Source organism: Dreissena polymorpha, chromosome 7 (genome assembly GCF_020536995.1).
Source record: "Dreissena polymorpha isolate Duluth1 chromosome 7, UMN_Dpol_1.0, whole genome shotgun sequence".
NCBI classification, from domain to species: Eukaryota; Metazoa; Mollusca; class Bivalvia; order Myida; family Dreissenidae; genus Dreissena; species Dreissena polymorpha.
The window spans coordinates 90,620,933-90,634,308 of NC_068361.1; the positions used below are offsets into that span (position 1 = coordinate 90,620,933).

The 13,376-nt window shown below is 36.4% G+C and overlaps 1 protein-coding gene across 3 annotated transcripts in view; it reads right to left on the bottom strand.

Annotated features, from left to right (window-relative positions):
- The window catches only part of LOC127837642 (uncharacterized), a 64,853-nt gene that overhangs the window by 19,504 nt on the left and 31,973 nt on the right, over positions 1-13,376 (bottom strand). For 2 of the 3 annotated variants that reach the window (XM_052364877.1, XM_052364879.1), the window contains 4 exons: positions 12,014-12,331; positions 7,190-7,389; positions 5,626-5,838; positions 4,136-4,255 (listed from right to left, as the gene is read on the bottom strand). In XM_052364877.1, the coding sequence (XP_052220837.1) occupies positions 4,136-4,255; positions 5,626-5,838; positions 7,190-7,389; positions 12,014-12,331 (851 nt within the window). The remainder of the gene's footprint in view (positions 1-4,135; positions 4,256-5,625; positions 5,839-7,189; positions 7,390-12,013; positions 12,332-13,376) is intronic. The other variant, XM_052364880.1, reaches the window with a different exon arrangement.

Sequence of the window (13,376 nt, forward strand, 5' to 3'; positions counted from 1 at the left end):
CTTTTATGCCCCTTTTCCAAGAAAATAATCAACAGCTGTTTTCCTTTTGCTGAAAAGTTACCCTTTCTCCTGTGGCGTGCCTTAATACATTTCAAAACACAAATGGCGTCATTAGTGTGACAAAATGACGTCATTATACCAGCGAAATTCTCCAGTTAAACTCTTTTACAATGTAAATAAACAGCAAACAATCTTAAAATAAAAGAAAATTTGTTGGATTCAGTACATTATTTTATTAAACTAGTTCAGGAATTTTGTTAGTAAGCGAGCCTTTGGGGAGCTTACTTACAAATTTCCTGATCGAGTTTAATAAAATATGGTATGATATGACGAGTGTCAGATCTTTTTTATCACATGCTTTTAAATGAGCAAATAAAATAAATATTTACACAAACATTATGCTAAATCCCAAATGTTATTTACATTTCTTGATGTCATTTGACGTTGCAACGTCATTTCAGCAAAATAACAAAATGCGATTGGTTAATCGAACGAAAATAAGCCAATGAAAATGCTTACAAAGTATTTTACACAAGTGTAAGATAAAACTATTTGTAATGTAAAATTACATTGGAAACAGGGCATGGCATGTGATAAAATATTGTATGATGACAACGAGTGTCAGATCTTTATATATCACATGCTTTTTAATGAGCAAATTAAAAATAAATAAATTACATAAATATAAACGCAAACATAATGATAAATCCCGAATGTTGTTCACATTACGTGACATCATTTGACCTTCCAACATCATTTCAGCAAAATAACAAAATGCGATTGGTCAATCGAACAAAAACTAAGCCAATCAAAACGCTTAAAAAGTATATTACACATGTGTAAGATAAAAATATTCTTACATGGGAAACAGGGTATGGCATGTGATAAACAAGAGGGCCAAGATGGCCCTAGTTCGCTCACCTGAGAGGTGTCGGTTTATTCAATCTTTACCAAATGTCAAACTTGACCTAGATATTGTCCAGACAAACATCCTGGTCAAGTTTCATCATTATTTCATCTGTGAGTCATGATCAATATACCTATGAAGTTTCATGATTCTAGGTGTAAGCATTCTTGAGTTATCATCCAGAAACCATTTTTCTAAGTTGAGTCACCGTGACCTTGACAGCCATTGTGTGAATACGTTATTTGGCACTGTGACCTTGACCTTTAACCTAGTGACCTGAAAAAAAATAGGGGTCATCTACGAGTTATGATCAATGTACCTATGAAGTTTCATGATCCTAGGCCTAAGCGTTCTTGAGTTATCATCCAGAAACCATTTTACTATTTCAGGTCACCCGACCTTGACCTTTGACCTAGTGACCTGAAAATTAATAGGGGTCATCTTCAAGTCATGATCAATGTACCTATGAAGTTTCATGATCCTAGGCATAAGCATTCTTGAGTTATCATCTGGAAACCATTTTACTATTTTGGGTTACCGTGACTTTGACCTTTGACCTAGTGACCTGAAAATCAATAGGGGCCATCTACGAGTCATGGTCAATTTACCTATGAAGTTTCATGATCCCAAGCCGAAGCGTTCTTGAGTTATCATCTGGAAACCATTCTACTATTTTGGGTCATCGTGACCTTGACCTTTGACCTAGTGACCTGAAAATCAATAGGGGTCGTCTACGAGTTATGATCAATGTACCTATGAAGTTTCATGATCCTAGGCCTAAGCGTTCTTGAGTTATCATCAGGAAACCATTTTACTATTTCCGGTCATCGTGACCTTGACCTTTGACCTAGTGACCTGAAAATCAATAGGGGTTATCTGCGAGTCATGATCAATGTAGCTATGAAGTTTCATGATCCTAGGCATAAGCGTTCTTGAGTTATCATTCGGAAACCATTTTACTGCTTTGAGTCACCGTGACCTTGACCTTTGAACTAGTGACCTGAAAATCAATAGGGGTCATCTGCGAGTCATGATCAATGTATCTATGAAGTTTCATGATCCTAGGCATAAAAGTTCTTGAGTTATCATCCGGAAACCATTTTACTATTTCGGGTCATTGTGACCTTGACCATTGACCTAAAAATCAATAGGAGTCATCTGCGAGTCATGATCAATATCAATGTACCTATGAAGTTTCATGATCCTTGGCATAAGCGCTCTTGAGTTATCATCCGGAAACCATCTGGTGGACGGACAGACCGACATGAGCAAAGGGGGGGGGGGGGGGCATTATGAGAAAACTGCCCACCTCCAAGCAGCCATGTTATTTAACTGACTGGAACCATTTTTGAACTCAACTCTCGTATCAAGGAAACAAATGTTCAAGATATGGCAACTGAATTAAATAAAACTAGAGTGTTAACAAGATTTTACTATAGCCGTATAAGGAAAAATGGCCCTCCCCATTGGAAGCCATGTTTTTCAAGCAAACATAATTATTTTCGAACTCATCCAAGATATCATTGTGACCAATCTTCTGACCAAATTTCATAAAGATTGGACAATAAATGTGGCCTCTAGAGTGTTAACAAGGTTTTACTAAAGCCATATATAGCCATATAAGGAAAAATTCCCCGCCCCTGGTGGCCATGTTTTTAAAGCAACAAAAACCATTTCAAACTCATTCAAGATATCATTGGGACAAATCTTCTGACCAAGTTTCATGATGATCGGGAAATAAATGTGACCTCTTGAGTGTTAAAAAGGTCATACATTTCAATATAATTTAAAATAAAACTTAAGAAGAACATGTGTCGAAAAATGCGAACTAAGCGAGATATTCAATTCTGAAATTGAAAATGTCTGTACAGTCGAATTCGCCAGAATGTATATCATGCATGTACGATGTGAATCTTAATTTATTTTAATGTTTTTTTTTTAAATTCCTGCAGTGATGTCTATTCATTCGACACATGAACACTAACTCCCATCCTAACAAAAAGACGAATTCTTCGGTCATTGTAGGAAAATATGTACAAAATATCTTAGTCACCATTAGCTCGGGGCGCTAATTTGTCTTTGCTGCATTTTTTGAAATTCGTCTTCAATATCTTGCCTATTTTGTGTTATTGTAACATGTATTTATCAATATATTACAATTTAACACATATAAAAATCGTAGTCTCCCTTTAATTGTTTGACAAAAGAATGCCATATTGTACAGAATCATCAAACAATAAAAAACATATTCAAAAGTTTGCTATCTTCCAGAATGTAAAACTATCATGTATAATTAATTCTACTTATAATCATCTTCTTGTGCTTAACACAAATATTTTAAAAAGGGAGACAACTCTGTCAATTCAACATAATTTTTCATTTGCAGTTACTTCCCTTGACATGATAAACTATATAGTGTTCAAAAGCTGTTATTACTATATAAATATAAGGAAAATGACCTCCCCCCCCAGCTGCCATGCTTTTTTACCGATCCGAACTATTTTCGAACTCAACTGTCATATCCAAAAAACACATCTCCCACTGGCGGCCATGTTTTTCAACACACAGGAACCACTTTTGAACTCAATCAAGATATCATCATGACAAACATTTTGACAAAGTTACATGAAGATTGAACATAAAATGAGACTTCTACAGTGTTTACAAGGTTTTTCTTTTTTTTACCTTGTGACCTAGTTTTTGACCCAGCCAAGATTTTATTGGGGCAAAGCTTTTGACCAAGTTTCATGAAAATGGGACAAGAAATGTGGCCTTTAAGTGTTTACGAGCAAATATTTACGGACGGACGGACATACAACTGACAAAGACTGGTCAGAAAAGCTCACCTGAGCAATCTGGTGAGCTAAAAATTATTTATGATAATCTAAAAATAGAAAAAGGAGTTCTGAAACCAATTTCTTTATTTTCACTGCTGTTATTTCACTGCAGAAATGTCATATTTTATCATGAGGTATAAAAGAAATACCCATCTTTTACCTTTTCAATCTTTGACAGTTTAAAGGTAGAGGTACAACTTGTACTGTACAAGTGCCTTGATGAGTAATGGATAATGTTATTCACATGCCAAAAGTAAACAAAACCTCCTGTGTACTGTTTTTGATTACTTTTCTCAGTTGTTTTTATCTCAGTTTGGCAATGTATTTTTTAATCCATCCCCATACACTTCCTATCAATACCCACACACATCTTCACACACATCTTCCTTACCCGTACATGGATGTTTTTCTCTGCCAGTTCTCTCAGGTTGGCGAAGTATTCCTCATCGCTTGAGCTGCCCACTTCATCCTTTTTTACTGTATCCCCTTCATCGTTATCTGACCAGTAAAACTGTAAAACATAGTAATAAACATAAATGAAAACAAGAGCTGTATTCGTGAAACACAGCTCCAGGAGATACACTTGCATGCCAAATATCAAGTTGCTATCTTCAATAGTGAAAAAGTTATGACCATTAAAGTTTTCGGACGGACGGACAGACTGACATACCGACTGACTGACGGACAGTTCAACTGCTTTATGCCACCCTACCGGAGGAAAAAAAAGTTATGGCCATTGAAGTTTTTGGACAGACAGTTCAACTGCTATATGCCACCCTACCAGGGGCATAGAAATGTGTTATAAAGCAGTTGTTGTTATATAGTATGATATTTAGAACACAATTCAGAATCTGGATTTTTTTTGCTAATGAATTTGTTTAAATGGTACCTCAATCTTTTTTATTGCTTTATAGAACATTTACGAACATTTAATTCAACTACTGTCCTGTTTTCAAGGAGCCATTGAGACTTGTTCTGAGAAAACTGGACTTAATGCTTGTGGGAACAGTGTCGCCACATATTAGATGGTGCAGTCTTCACAGGATAATTTGAAAAACCTTTTCCACCTAGACTGGATTTCTGTTTAGAACGGCTTCCTTGAGACAAAAATTTTGATAAAATAAGTATGTGTCATTTCTCATAATGCACAATTATTTAGCCCAATTTTCATAGCAATTGAAATTGTAGATGGCAAATCCATGTGATTTTATTAACCACTCAAGTTCATGTGGCTTTATTAACCAGTCAAGTACATGTGGCTTTATTAACCAGTCAAGTACACATGGCTTTATAAACCAGTCAAGTACATGTGGCTTTTAAACCACTCAAGTACATGCGGCTTTATTAACCAGTCAGGTACATGTGGCTTTATTAACCAGTCAAGTACACGTGGCTTTATAAACTAGTTAAGTACATGTGGCTTTATTAACGTCAAGTACATGTGGCTTTATAAACACGTCAAGTACATGTGGCTTTATATATCAGTCAAGTACAAGTGACTTTATTAACCCAAAATTAGCCCAATTTTCATAGCAATTGAAATTGTAGATGGCAAATCCATGTGATTTTATTAACCACTCAAGTTCATGTGGCTTTATTAACCAATCAAGTACATGTGGCTTTATTAACCAGTCAAGTACACATAGCTTTATTAACGACTCAAGTACATGTGGCTTTATAAATCAGTCAAGTGCATGTGGCTTTATTAACCAGTCAAGTACATGTGGCTTTATTAACCAGTCAAGTACACGTGGCTTTATAAACCAGTTAAGTACATGTGGCTTTATTAACGTCAAGTACATGTGGCTTTATAAACACGTCAAGTACATGTGGCTTTATAAATCAGTCAAGTACAAGTGACTTTATTAACCAATCACTCACTGTAGAATCCTCATCACTCTCTTCATCATCAGTCATTTCTTTTTCGTCCTCTTCCTCAGAGTCAGGCTTCTTCCTTTTCTTTTTCTTTTTCCCATGGTTCTGCCTTGCTGCTGTAATCAACTTCTTCACTGTGAACTTACCAGGCAGTTTCCCGCCAAAATTTTCACTGAGGTAGTTACACACTGTCTCTAAAACGTCTGCCTCTTCGGCATCCTACAGAAAGTTTGGAAACACATGATATGGAAGGCAGACGTTCTTATTTAGGACCAATGTCATATACATCATTAACTATCATTCCTTAACCCCTAGAAATAATCTAAAATGAGTTGACTATACAAAATAGTTAAATAGACATTATTTTATAATCTATTCATTTCTTTTTAAAATAGTAATTTTGCCAATCTGTAAACAAGTCTATTTAGAGGCTGAACACTAGTGTCAAGAACAAGGGTAAAGACAAGTAGAGTTCAAAGTTTCTTCTAACACGAATAACATAAATACAGCCAATATGGTGCATCGAAGACAAAACAAGCACATTCATTAAATTGATATCCCCGGCCATTAATATCTTCATACCCATGGAGATTCATGTTGATATCTAACAGAGTTTCTGAGCCCTAACACAGTTTTGTGACACACCGACTGACGCGCTGAGGGACGGACAATTCTGTATCCTCCCCCTTTGGCGAGGGATAACAACTGATGGGTCAAAATTAAGAGTGGTGATGCATCAAAATTACCAATATACATGAATCCTAAGTAAGATCTGGACCATTTTCGAACTTGTCCGAGATATCAATAAAACCAATGTTTTGACCAACTTTCATGATGATCGGACAAAATTTGTAACTTCTAGAGTGTTTACAAGGTTTCTCTATAGCCAAATAAGGAAAACTGCCCCCCCCCCCCCCCCGGGCAGCCATGATATTCAACTGACCGGAACCATTTTCGAACTCAACTCTCATATCAAGGAAACAAATGTTCTGACCAAATTTCATGAAAATTGGGCCAAAAATGTGACTTCTACAGTGTTTACATGTTTTCACTATTTACATATAGAGAAAAATTCCCCGCCCACTGGAGGCCATGTTTTTTCACCGATCTGGACCATTTTCAAACTCGTCCGAGATATCAATAAAACCAATGTTTTGACCAACTTTCATGATGATTGGGCAAAAATTGTGACTTCTAGAGTGTTTACAAGGTTTCTCTAAAGCCAAATAAGGAAAACTGCCCCGCCCACTGGCGGCCATATTTTTTCAACGGACCGGAACCACTTTTGAACTCGACCAACATATCATTAGGGCAAACATTTTGACAAAGTTACATGAAGATTGGGCATGAAATGTGACTTCTACAGTGTTTACAAAGTTTTTCTTTTTTTTGACCTAGTGGCCTAGTTTTTGACCCAGCATGACCCAGTTTCAAACTTGATCGAGATATCATTGGGACAAATCTTCTGACGAAGTTTCATGAAGATCGGACATGAAATGTGGCCTCTAGAGTGTTTACAAACCAAATGTGGACCAAGGACGGACGGACACAATTCACACAAAGTACCAACCTTTTGCTGTAATAAGGCCAGAAACTGCAAAGAACTTGAGGTATCTGGGTTCTGCGTAGCATAGTCCTGTAGGAACTTCACGTCTTTCTCAATCTGAATTTTCACGGCCTTGTGAAGGTGGTTCATCTTGTATATCTGATGCTTGAAGTGTGCTAGTGAGTACTTGTTTAGTGGGGGTGGTCGAGGTACCACTATATCTCCTGAAGTGTATAGACAACAGTGTAGTGTTTTAAATGTACACCAGTGAATTCTGTGGGGGTGGCGGAGGTACCATTATGTCCCCTGAAGTGTATATTGCATTAATGCCAATATCAAAATTAAATTTCAGTCCCAGCATTTGTTTTGAGATGTTGTTTTGTTATTTGTCAAACATCAAGAAACACAATAATACCAGCTGCATATTTGAAACACTTTACAAACATCTTCACATCTCTTCTGTTCATTGTATAAAAATGTTTGCTTTATTTAGTGATAATAATTATAATAATATTTTACTTTTAAAACTCCTTTTAATCGCATGATCATTATCTAATTAATCTTGTGTAACAAAGTACACAGTTATTGATGTATCTTAAACTAAACACTTCACAAAAGTCCACATTTGTCAAACTACATATATTTCAATGTCATAAGTGAACTCCCATCAAATTCAAGATAACTAAGTTTAGCAACATAACTTTACTTTCAGCGACTTCCAGACAACACAGTTCAGCCCAGTGATTTTTTGCCCTATTGGGAAAAGTACCGGTAACAGCCCAATTGGGTACAAGCAAATTCGTTGAATTGATATCCACCGCCATTATACTTCTGGACACAAGATATGGCTCCGTACACACAAAAGAAGCATTTTTTCAAAATACAAAGGGCCATAACTCGGTTATTATTCGATGGTGTACAATTCCATTTGGCGTGCATCATCCTCTTATCCATATATATACTCATACCAAGTTTCAATGAAATCCGCCAAAGCACTTCCAAGATATGGCTCCGGACACAAAAGTGCCGGCCGGCCGGACAACGCCAAAACAATATTCCTCCGCCTATAGCGGGAGATAACAAGAGCACCACATAACGGGTGCCACGCTCGGCTGCGAAAGCTAGTCAGAATATTATTTTTTTAGACGTCACAGTGACCTTTGACCTAATGACCCGAAAATGGGTGTGGCGTGTAGAACTCATCAAGGTGCATCAACATATGAAGTTTCAAAGTTGTAGGTGGAAGCACTTTGATTGTTGAGGCAATTTTAAGGTTGTAGCACGACGCGGACAGCGGACAACACGACACGACAAGCTGGCTATGACAATACCTCGGGTTTTCTCTGAAAACAGCCGAGCTAAAAATTAGCACACAAAAACATGAAATTGGGAAAATTCCCTTTGTGATGTCTTCAGATTAGGATGTTGTTGTATTTTATTTGTTGCTAACAAAAACTTTAAAATTGATAACTTAAGTTGTCAATAATATATTTACTTATGCAGTGTCCGACAAATTTCTTATTTTTCAGGTAGCCCACTGGGCTACCAATAAAAATATTTGGTAGCCCATAAAATTTTCCTACAAAATGATAAGAGGCAGGTTTTCATCTTTATTTTATTTCTTCATTTACATATACATAATATGTATACATACATATACATAAAACAGCAAGTAGTCTGATGTACACAGTCAATATCGTAAATTAATGTTACAGTACAGGCACCGTGTTCTTAAATGTAAATGTACCAAAGAAAATCATATACTACATGTAGATATAACATGTATGTGCACATGTATGTGTACTTAAATTCGGACAGCACGTTAAGTCGTAAACGTAAATAAAGCGTTTAAATGATCCATACAATTGACTCGTATGGTGTTAATCAATGCAATTGCCCTTTTTAACAACAAATACCGAGTTTCAAGAAATCAAGAGTATTAAATCATTTATTTACTTGTGTCCGACTTTAAGTTCTGTCCGAATTTACCTATTGCATCCGTATGTTACGACACTTGTGTGCAGTCAGTATACAATACAATAATTGTTTCAATAATGAAGGAACTGATACAGCGTAACGGTAACGATAAAGCGTGTTTACATGATATTTTATTAAGAGAAAATGTCAATGCCAAATAATTCACGAGATACCCCGGTACTTTTGTTGAAATTCACAACGAAACTTTTAATGGAAATTAAATGATCTCAATGTTGTACCCACTACAAATTTTTTATTTACAAATAAATAAACCCACGCCAATTTTCGCGCGCTTTTTATAGGACAAAGAAATTCATTTCTTAAATGTAGAATTGTGTAACCTAAAATAGCTGTACACAACGCGTGCAAACCGTGGCAGGTTATTTACGCATGTTGCAATACAACGATCCTGATTGGGAGCTTATTTCATCATATCTTTAAATAGAACCATATGCCGAAATTCATTTGACACTTAAGAAAATTTCAAACGTTTGTGTTTATGACTCTTATCGTCTATATTACCCACCCATAATTTGGTTTTAAAAATATAAATCGGGCATATATGGGATTATTGATTAACAGTCGATTAATCCAATTAATAATTGACAATGCAAACTAATTAGCAGGTACTAACCCCGTTCACAAAGTTGTCATTAATATTCATTTTCAGTTTCGTTACCGTTTTGAAGAATCCGCTATTGTTTTGATTAATTTAATGTTTGGCGTCCTTGGATATTTAACAACATCAAAAACGTTGTCGCTATTACTTATTGTTGCGGTAAACAAAGAATTCCAAACTGCGAAATGATGTTGCATCATGTGCGCCAACTATCCAACCGGCTCTCATTATATTATTAGCAGACGACAAATGTTGATTCTGATTGGATGATTAAAATACACTGTTACTGTTTAAGACATTACCGCAAGTGATCGGTGACTGATTTGATAATTGATTGCACTTTATCGGATTATAAGCAATACACAGTGTACAAACACATGGTCAGCGTGTTTATTCTACGTATGTCTGTCAATAAACCGGGCTACCGCTCTTATAGATTTATAGTAGCCCGGCGGGCGTCAGCTGGAAAATTTCAGTAGCCCGATGAAAAATTTCGGTAGCCCCCGGGCTCCGGGCAATGGATTTGTCGGACACTGACTTATGTTAAAGCCATAAAGCTTCATAGGGAAATTAACTAATGTTGCATTTTAAAAAAAACAAGATGTGTTTGTGAAACACAATGTCCCCCTATATGATGTTTGACATTGTAGGATGACCTTGACCTTGTGAAGGATGACCTTGACCTTTCACCACTCAAAATGTGCAGCTCCATGAGATACACATGCATGCCAAATATCAAGTTGCTATCTTCAATATTGCAAAAGTATTAATAAAATAAGCGATTTGGGCCACATATATTTGACCTCTGACCTTACAGGATGACCTTGACCTTGACCTTTCACCACTCAAAATGAGCAGCTCCATGAGATGCACATGCATGCCAAATATCAAGTTGCTATCTTCAATATTGCAAAAGTATTCATAAAATGAGCGATTTTGGCCACATATAATTGACCTCTGACCTTGAAGGATGACCTTGACCTTGACTTTTCATCACTCAAAATGTGCAGCTCCATGAGATACACATGCATGCCAAATATCAAGTTGCTATCTTCAATATTGCAAAAGTATTCATAAAATGAGCGATTTTGGCCACATATACTTGACCTCTGACCTTGAAGGATGACCTTGACCTTTCACCACTCAAAATGTGCAGCTTCATGAGATACACATGCATGCCAAATATGAAGTTGCTATCTTCAATATAGCAAAAGTTATTGCAAAATGTTAAAGTTGGCGCAAACAGACAGACCAACAGACAGGGCAAAAACAATATGTCCCCCACTACTATAGTGGGGGACATAAAAAATATTTTTAATATTTTTTTTTTGGAAACCTTCAATTGGGATTATTTTGGACTGCAACCGGTAATATTTTTAGTTTTTTCTCAATCTGGTACTTTGTATAGAAATAAATAAATCGCTGGTTCAGCCCTTTACCTTTATGTGCACAGTTCAGCCTTATACCTTTATGCGCAGAATTCATTCCAATACCTTCATGTGCATAGTTCAGCCTTACACCTTTATGTGCACAGTTCAGCCCTATATCTTTATGTGCACAGTTCAGCCTATATCTTTATGTACACAGTTTAGCCAGCCCATTTACCTTAATGTGCACAGTTCAGCATATAGTTCAGCCCTTACCTTTATGTGCACAGTTCAGCCCTATACCTTTATGTGCAGAGTTCAGCCCTATACCTTTATGTAAACAGATTAGCCTATACCTTTATATGCAAAGTTCAGCCATATACCTTTATGTTGTGCATACTTCAGCCCTATACCTTTATGTGCACAGTTCAGCCATATACCTATATGTGCATAGTTCAGCCCTATACCTTTATATGCACAGTTCCTTCCTATACCTTTATCTACATAGCTTAGCCATATACCTTTATGTAAACAGTTCAGCCTTTGTGCAAAGTTCAGCCCTATACCTGTATGTAAACAGTTCAGCCTATACCTTTATGTGCAAAGTTCAGCCCTATATCTTTATGTAAACAGTTCAGCCTATACCTTTATGCGCACAGTTCAGACCTATACCTTTATGTGCACAGTTCAGCATATATCTTTATGTGCAAAGTTCAGCCCTAAATCTTTATGTGCACAGTTCAGCCTATACCTTTATGTGCACAGTTTAGCCTTATATCTTTATGTGCACAATTCAGCCCTATATCTTAATGTAAACTGTTCAGCCTATACATTTATGCGCACAGTTCAGCCCTATACCTTGATGTGCAAAGTTCAGCCCAATACCTTTATGTAAGTCTTCATGCTGTTGGTAGTAATCAGTCAGTTGGACAGCAGATTTCTTCAAGAATACCTCCAGGTCTTGTTTGAGGTCTTCAGATCCAATACAGTTCCACATCTCTTTTGCAGTGAACCTTAAGCCAAACAGGAATTCTTGTTTCACACCCGTCTCGTTATGGGGGGTAGGCTCCACATCGTTGTCTGACCTTTGAACCTCAAGTGCAGTGTCATTGGTGTCCAAATTCGTAGTTTCTTGCTGCTTGTCAGGTTCTTGGTGACCCTCGTTTACTATATTGTCATTCAGCTCTACTTTCACGGCATTAGCTTTATTAAAACAAACAAGAGCTGTGTATGAGAATCAAAATGCCCTCTACTGCACTTATACGCTGCACATCAGCTATTTTACAGAAAATTGTTAAGTCCAAGGCCCGTAACTTAGTACAAAATCCAAAGACTGGAACGCAACATGACATTTATCTGCTAGTCATGTAGGTAGATTCGCACACCAAAAATAAGTCAGTATTTGAACGCGAATGCTGGATTCACAATAATGGGCCTTAGTAAAGACTCAAGAGCATGAATTAGTAAATTTATCTTTTTTTGTCGTAATTTCTATTAAACACATTAAAATAAAAAAACTCAAACCAAAATTAATCTAGCTTTCTTCATTCAAAAAGGGTCATAATATCAGTATTTCCAACCTTTGTCAGTGACAAACACAAAACAAGAGTTGGTGTATTTCATATTTTAATTAATAATTATATGTGGTTTATCCCAATTTTACAGCGAAATCGGTTGATTAAAGCTTCGTTTATTACATGTCTGCTATAAACCACGGCACAAAATGACGTCATAAATCCAGCGAAATAAGCCAGTTAAACTAATTTTATTTAAATAAAAGGTTTACTGAATAAAAAGTGGGATAAATAGAATAATAGATTAGTGTTGGTTATAGATGCGGTTTACCATGCTGGGCACGAAAACGAAAAAGCACTTGCCAAGGCTCTTGCTTTTTGTTTTCTAAGCCTTGCATGATAAACCTGACCTACATGTATAATCAACACTAACCTATTATTCTCTATGTAAGCTCTTTAAGAAGGGACAAAATTGTCACAAAACCAGGTTTTCATTGTGAAAAAAAAATCTGATAAAGGGAGAAAACTCAAACTGAACTTTTGAAATGAACAAACAAAATTAACCCCCTTTGTAAGTTTGTTTAAAAAAAAATAATCTATTTTTAGTCGTGGCGACCTTGACATTGGAGATATTGATGTGATTCTTTCGTGCGACACACCGTACCATGATGGTGAACAAAATGTGCCAAATGATTTTAAAATCTCACAATGAATGACATAGTTATGGCCAGGAC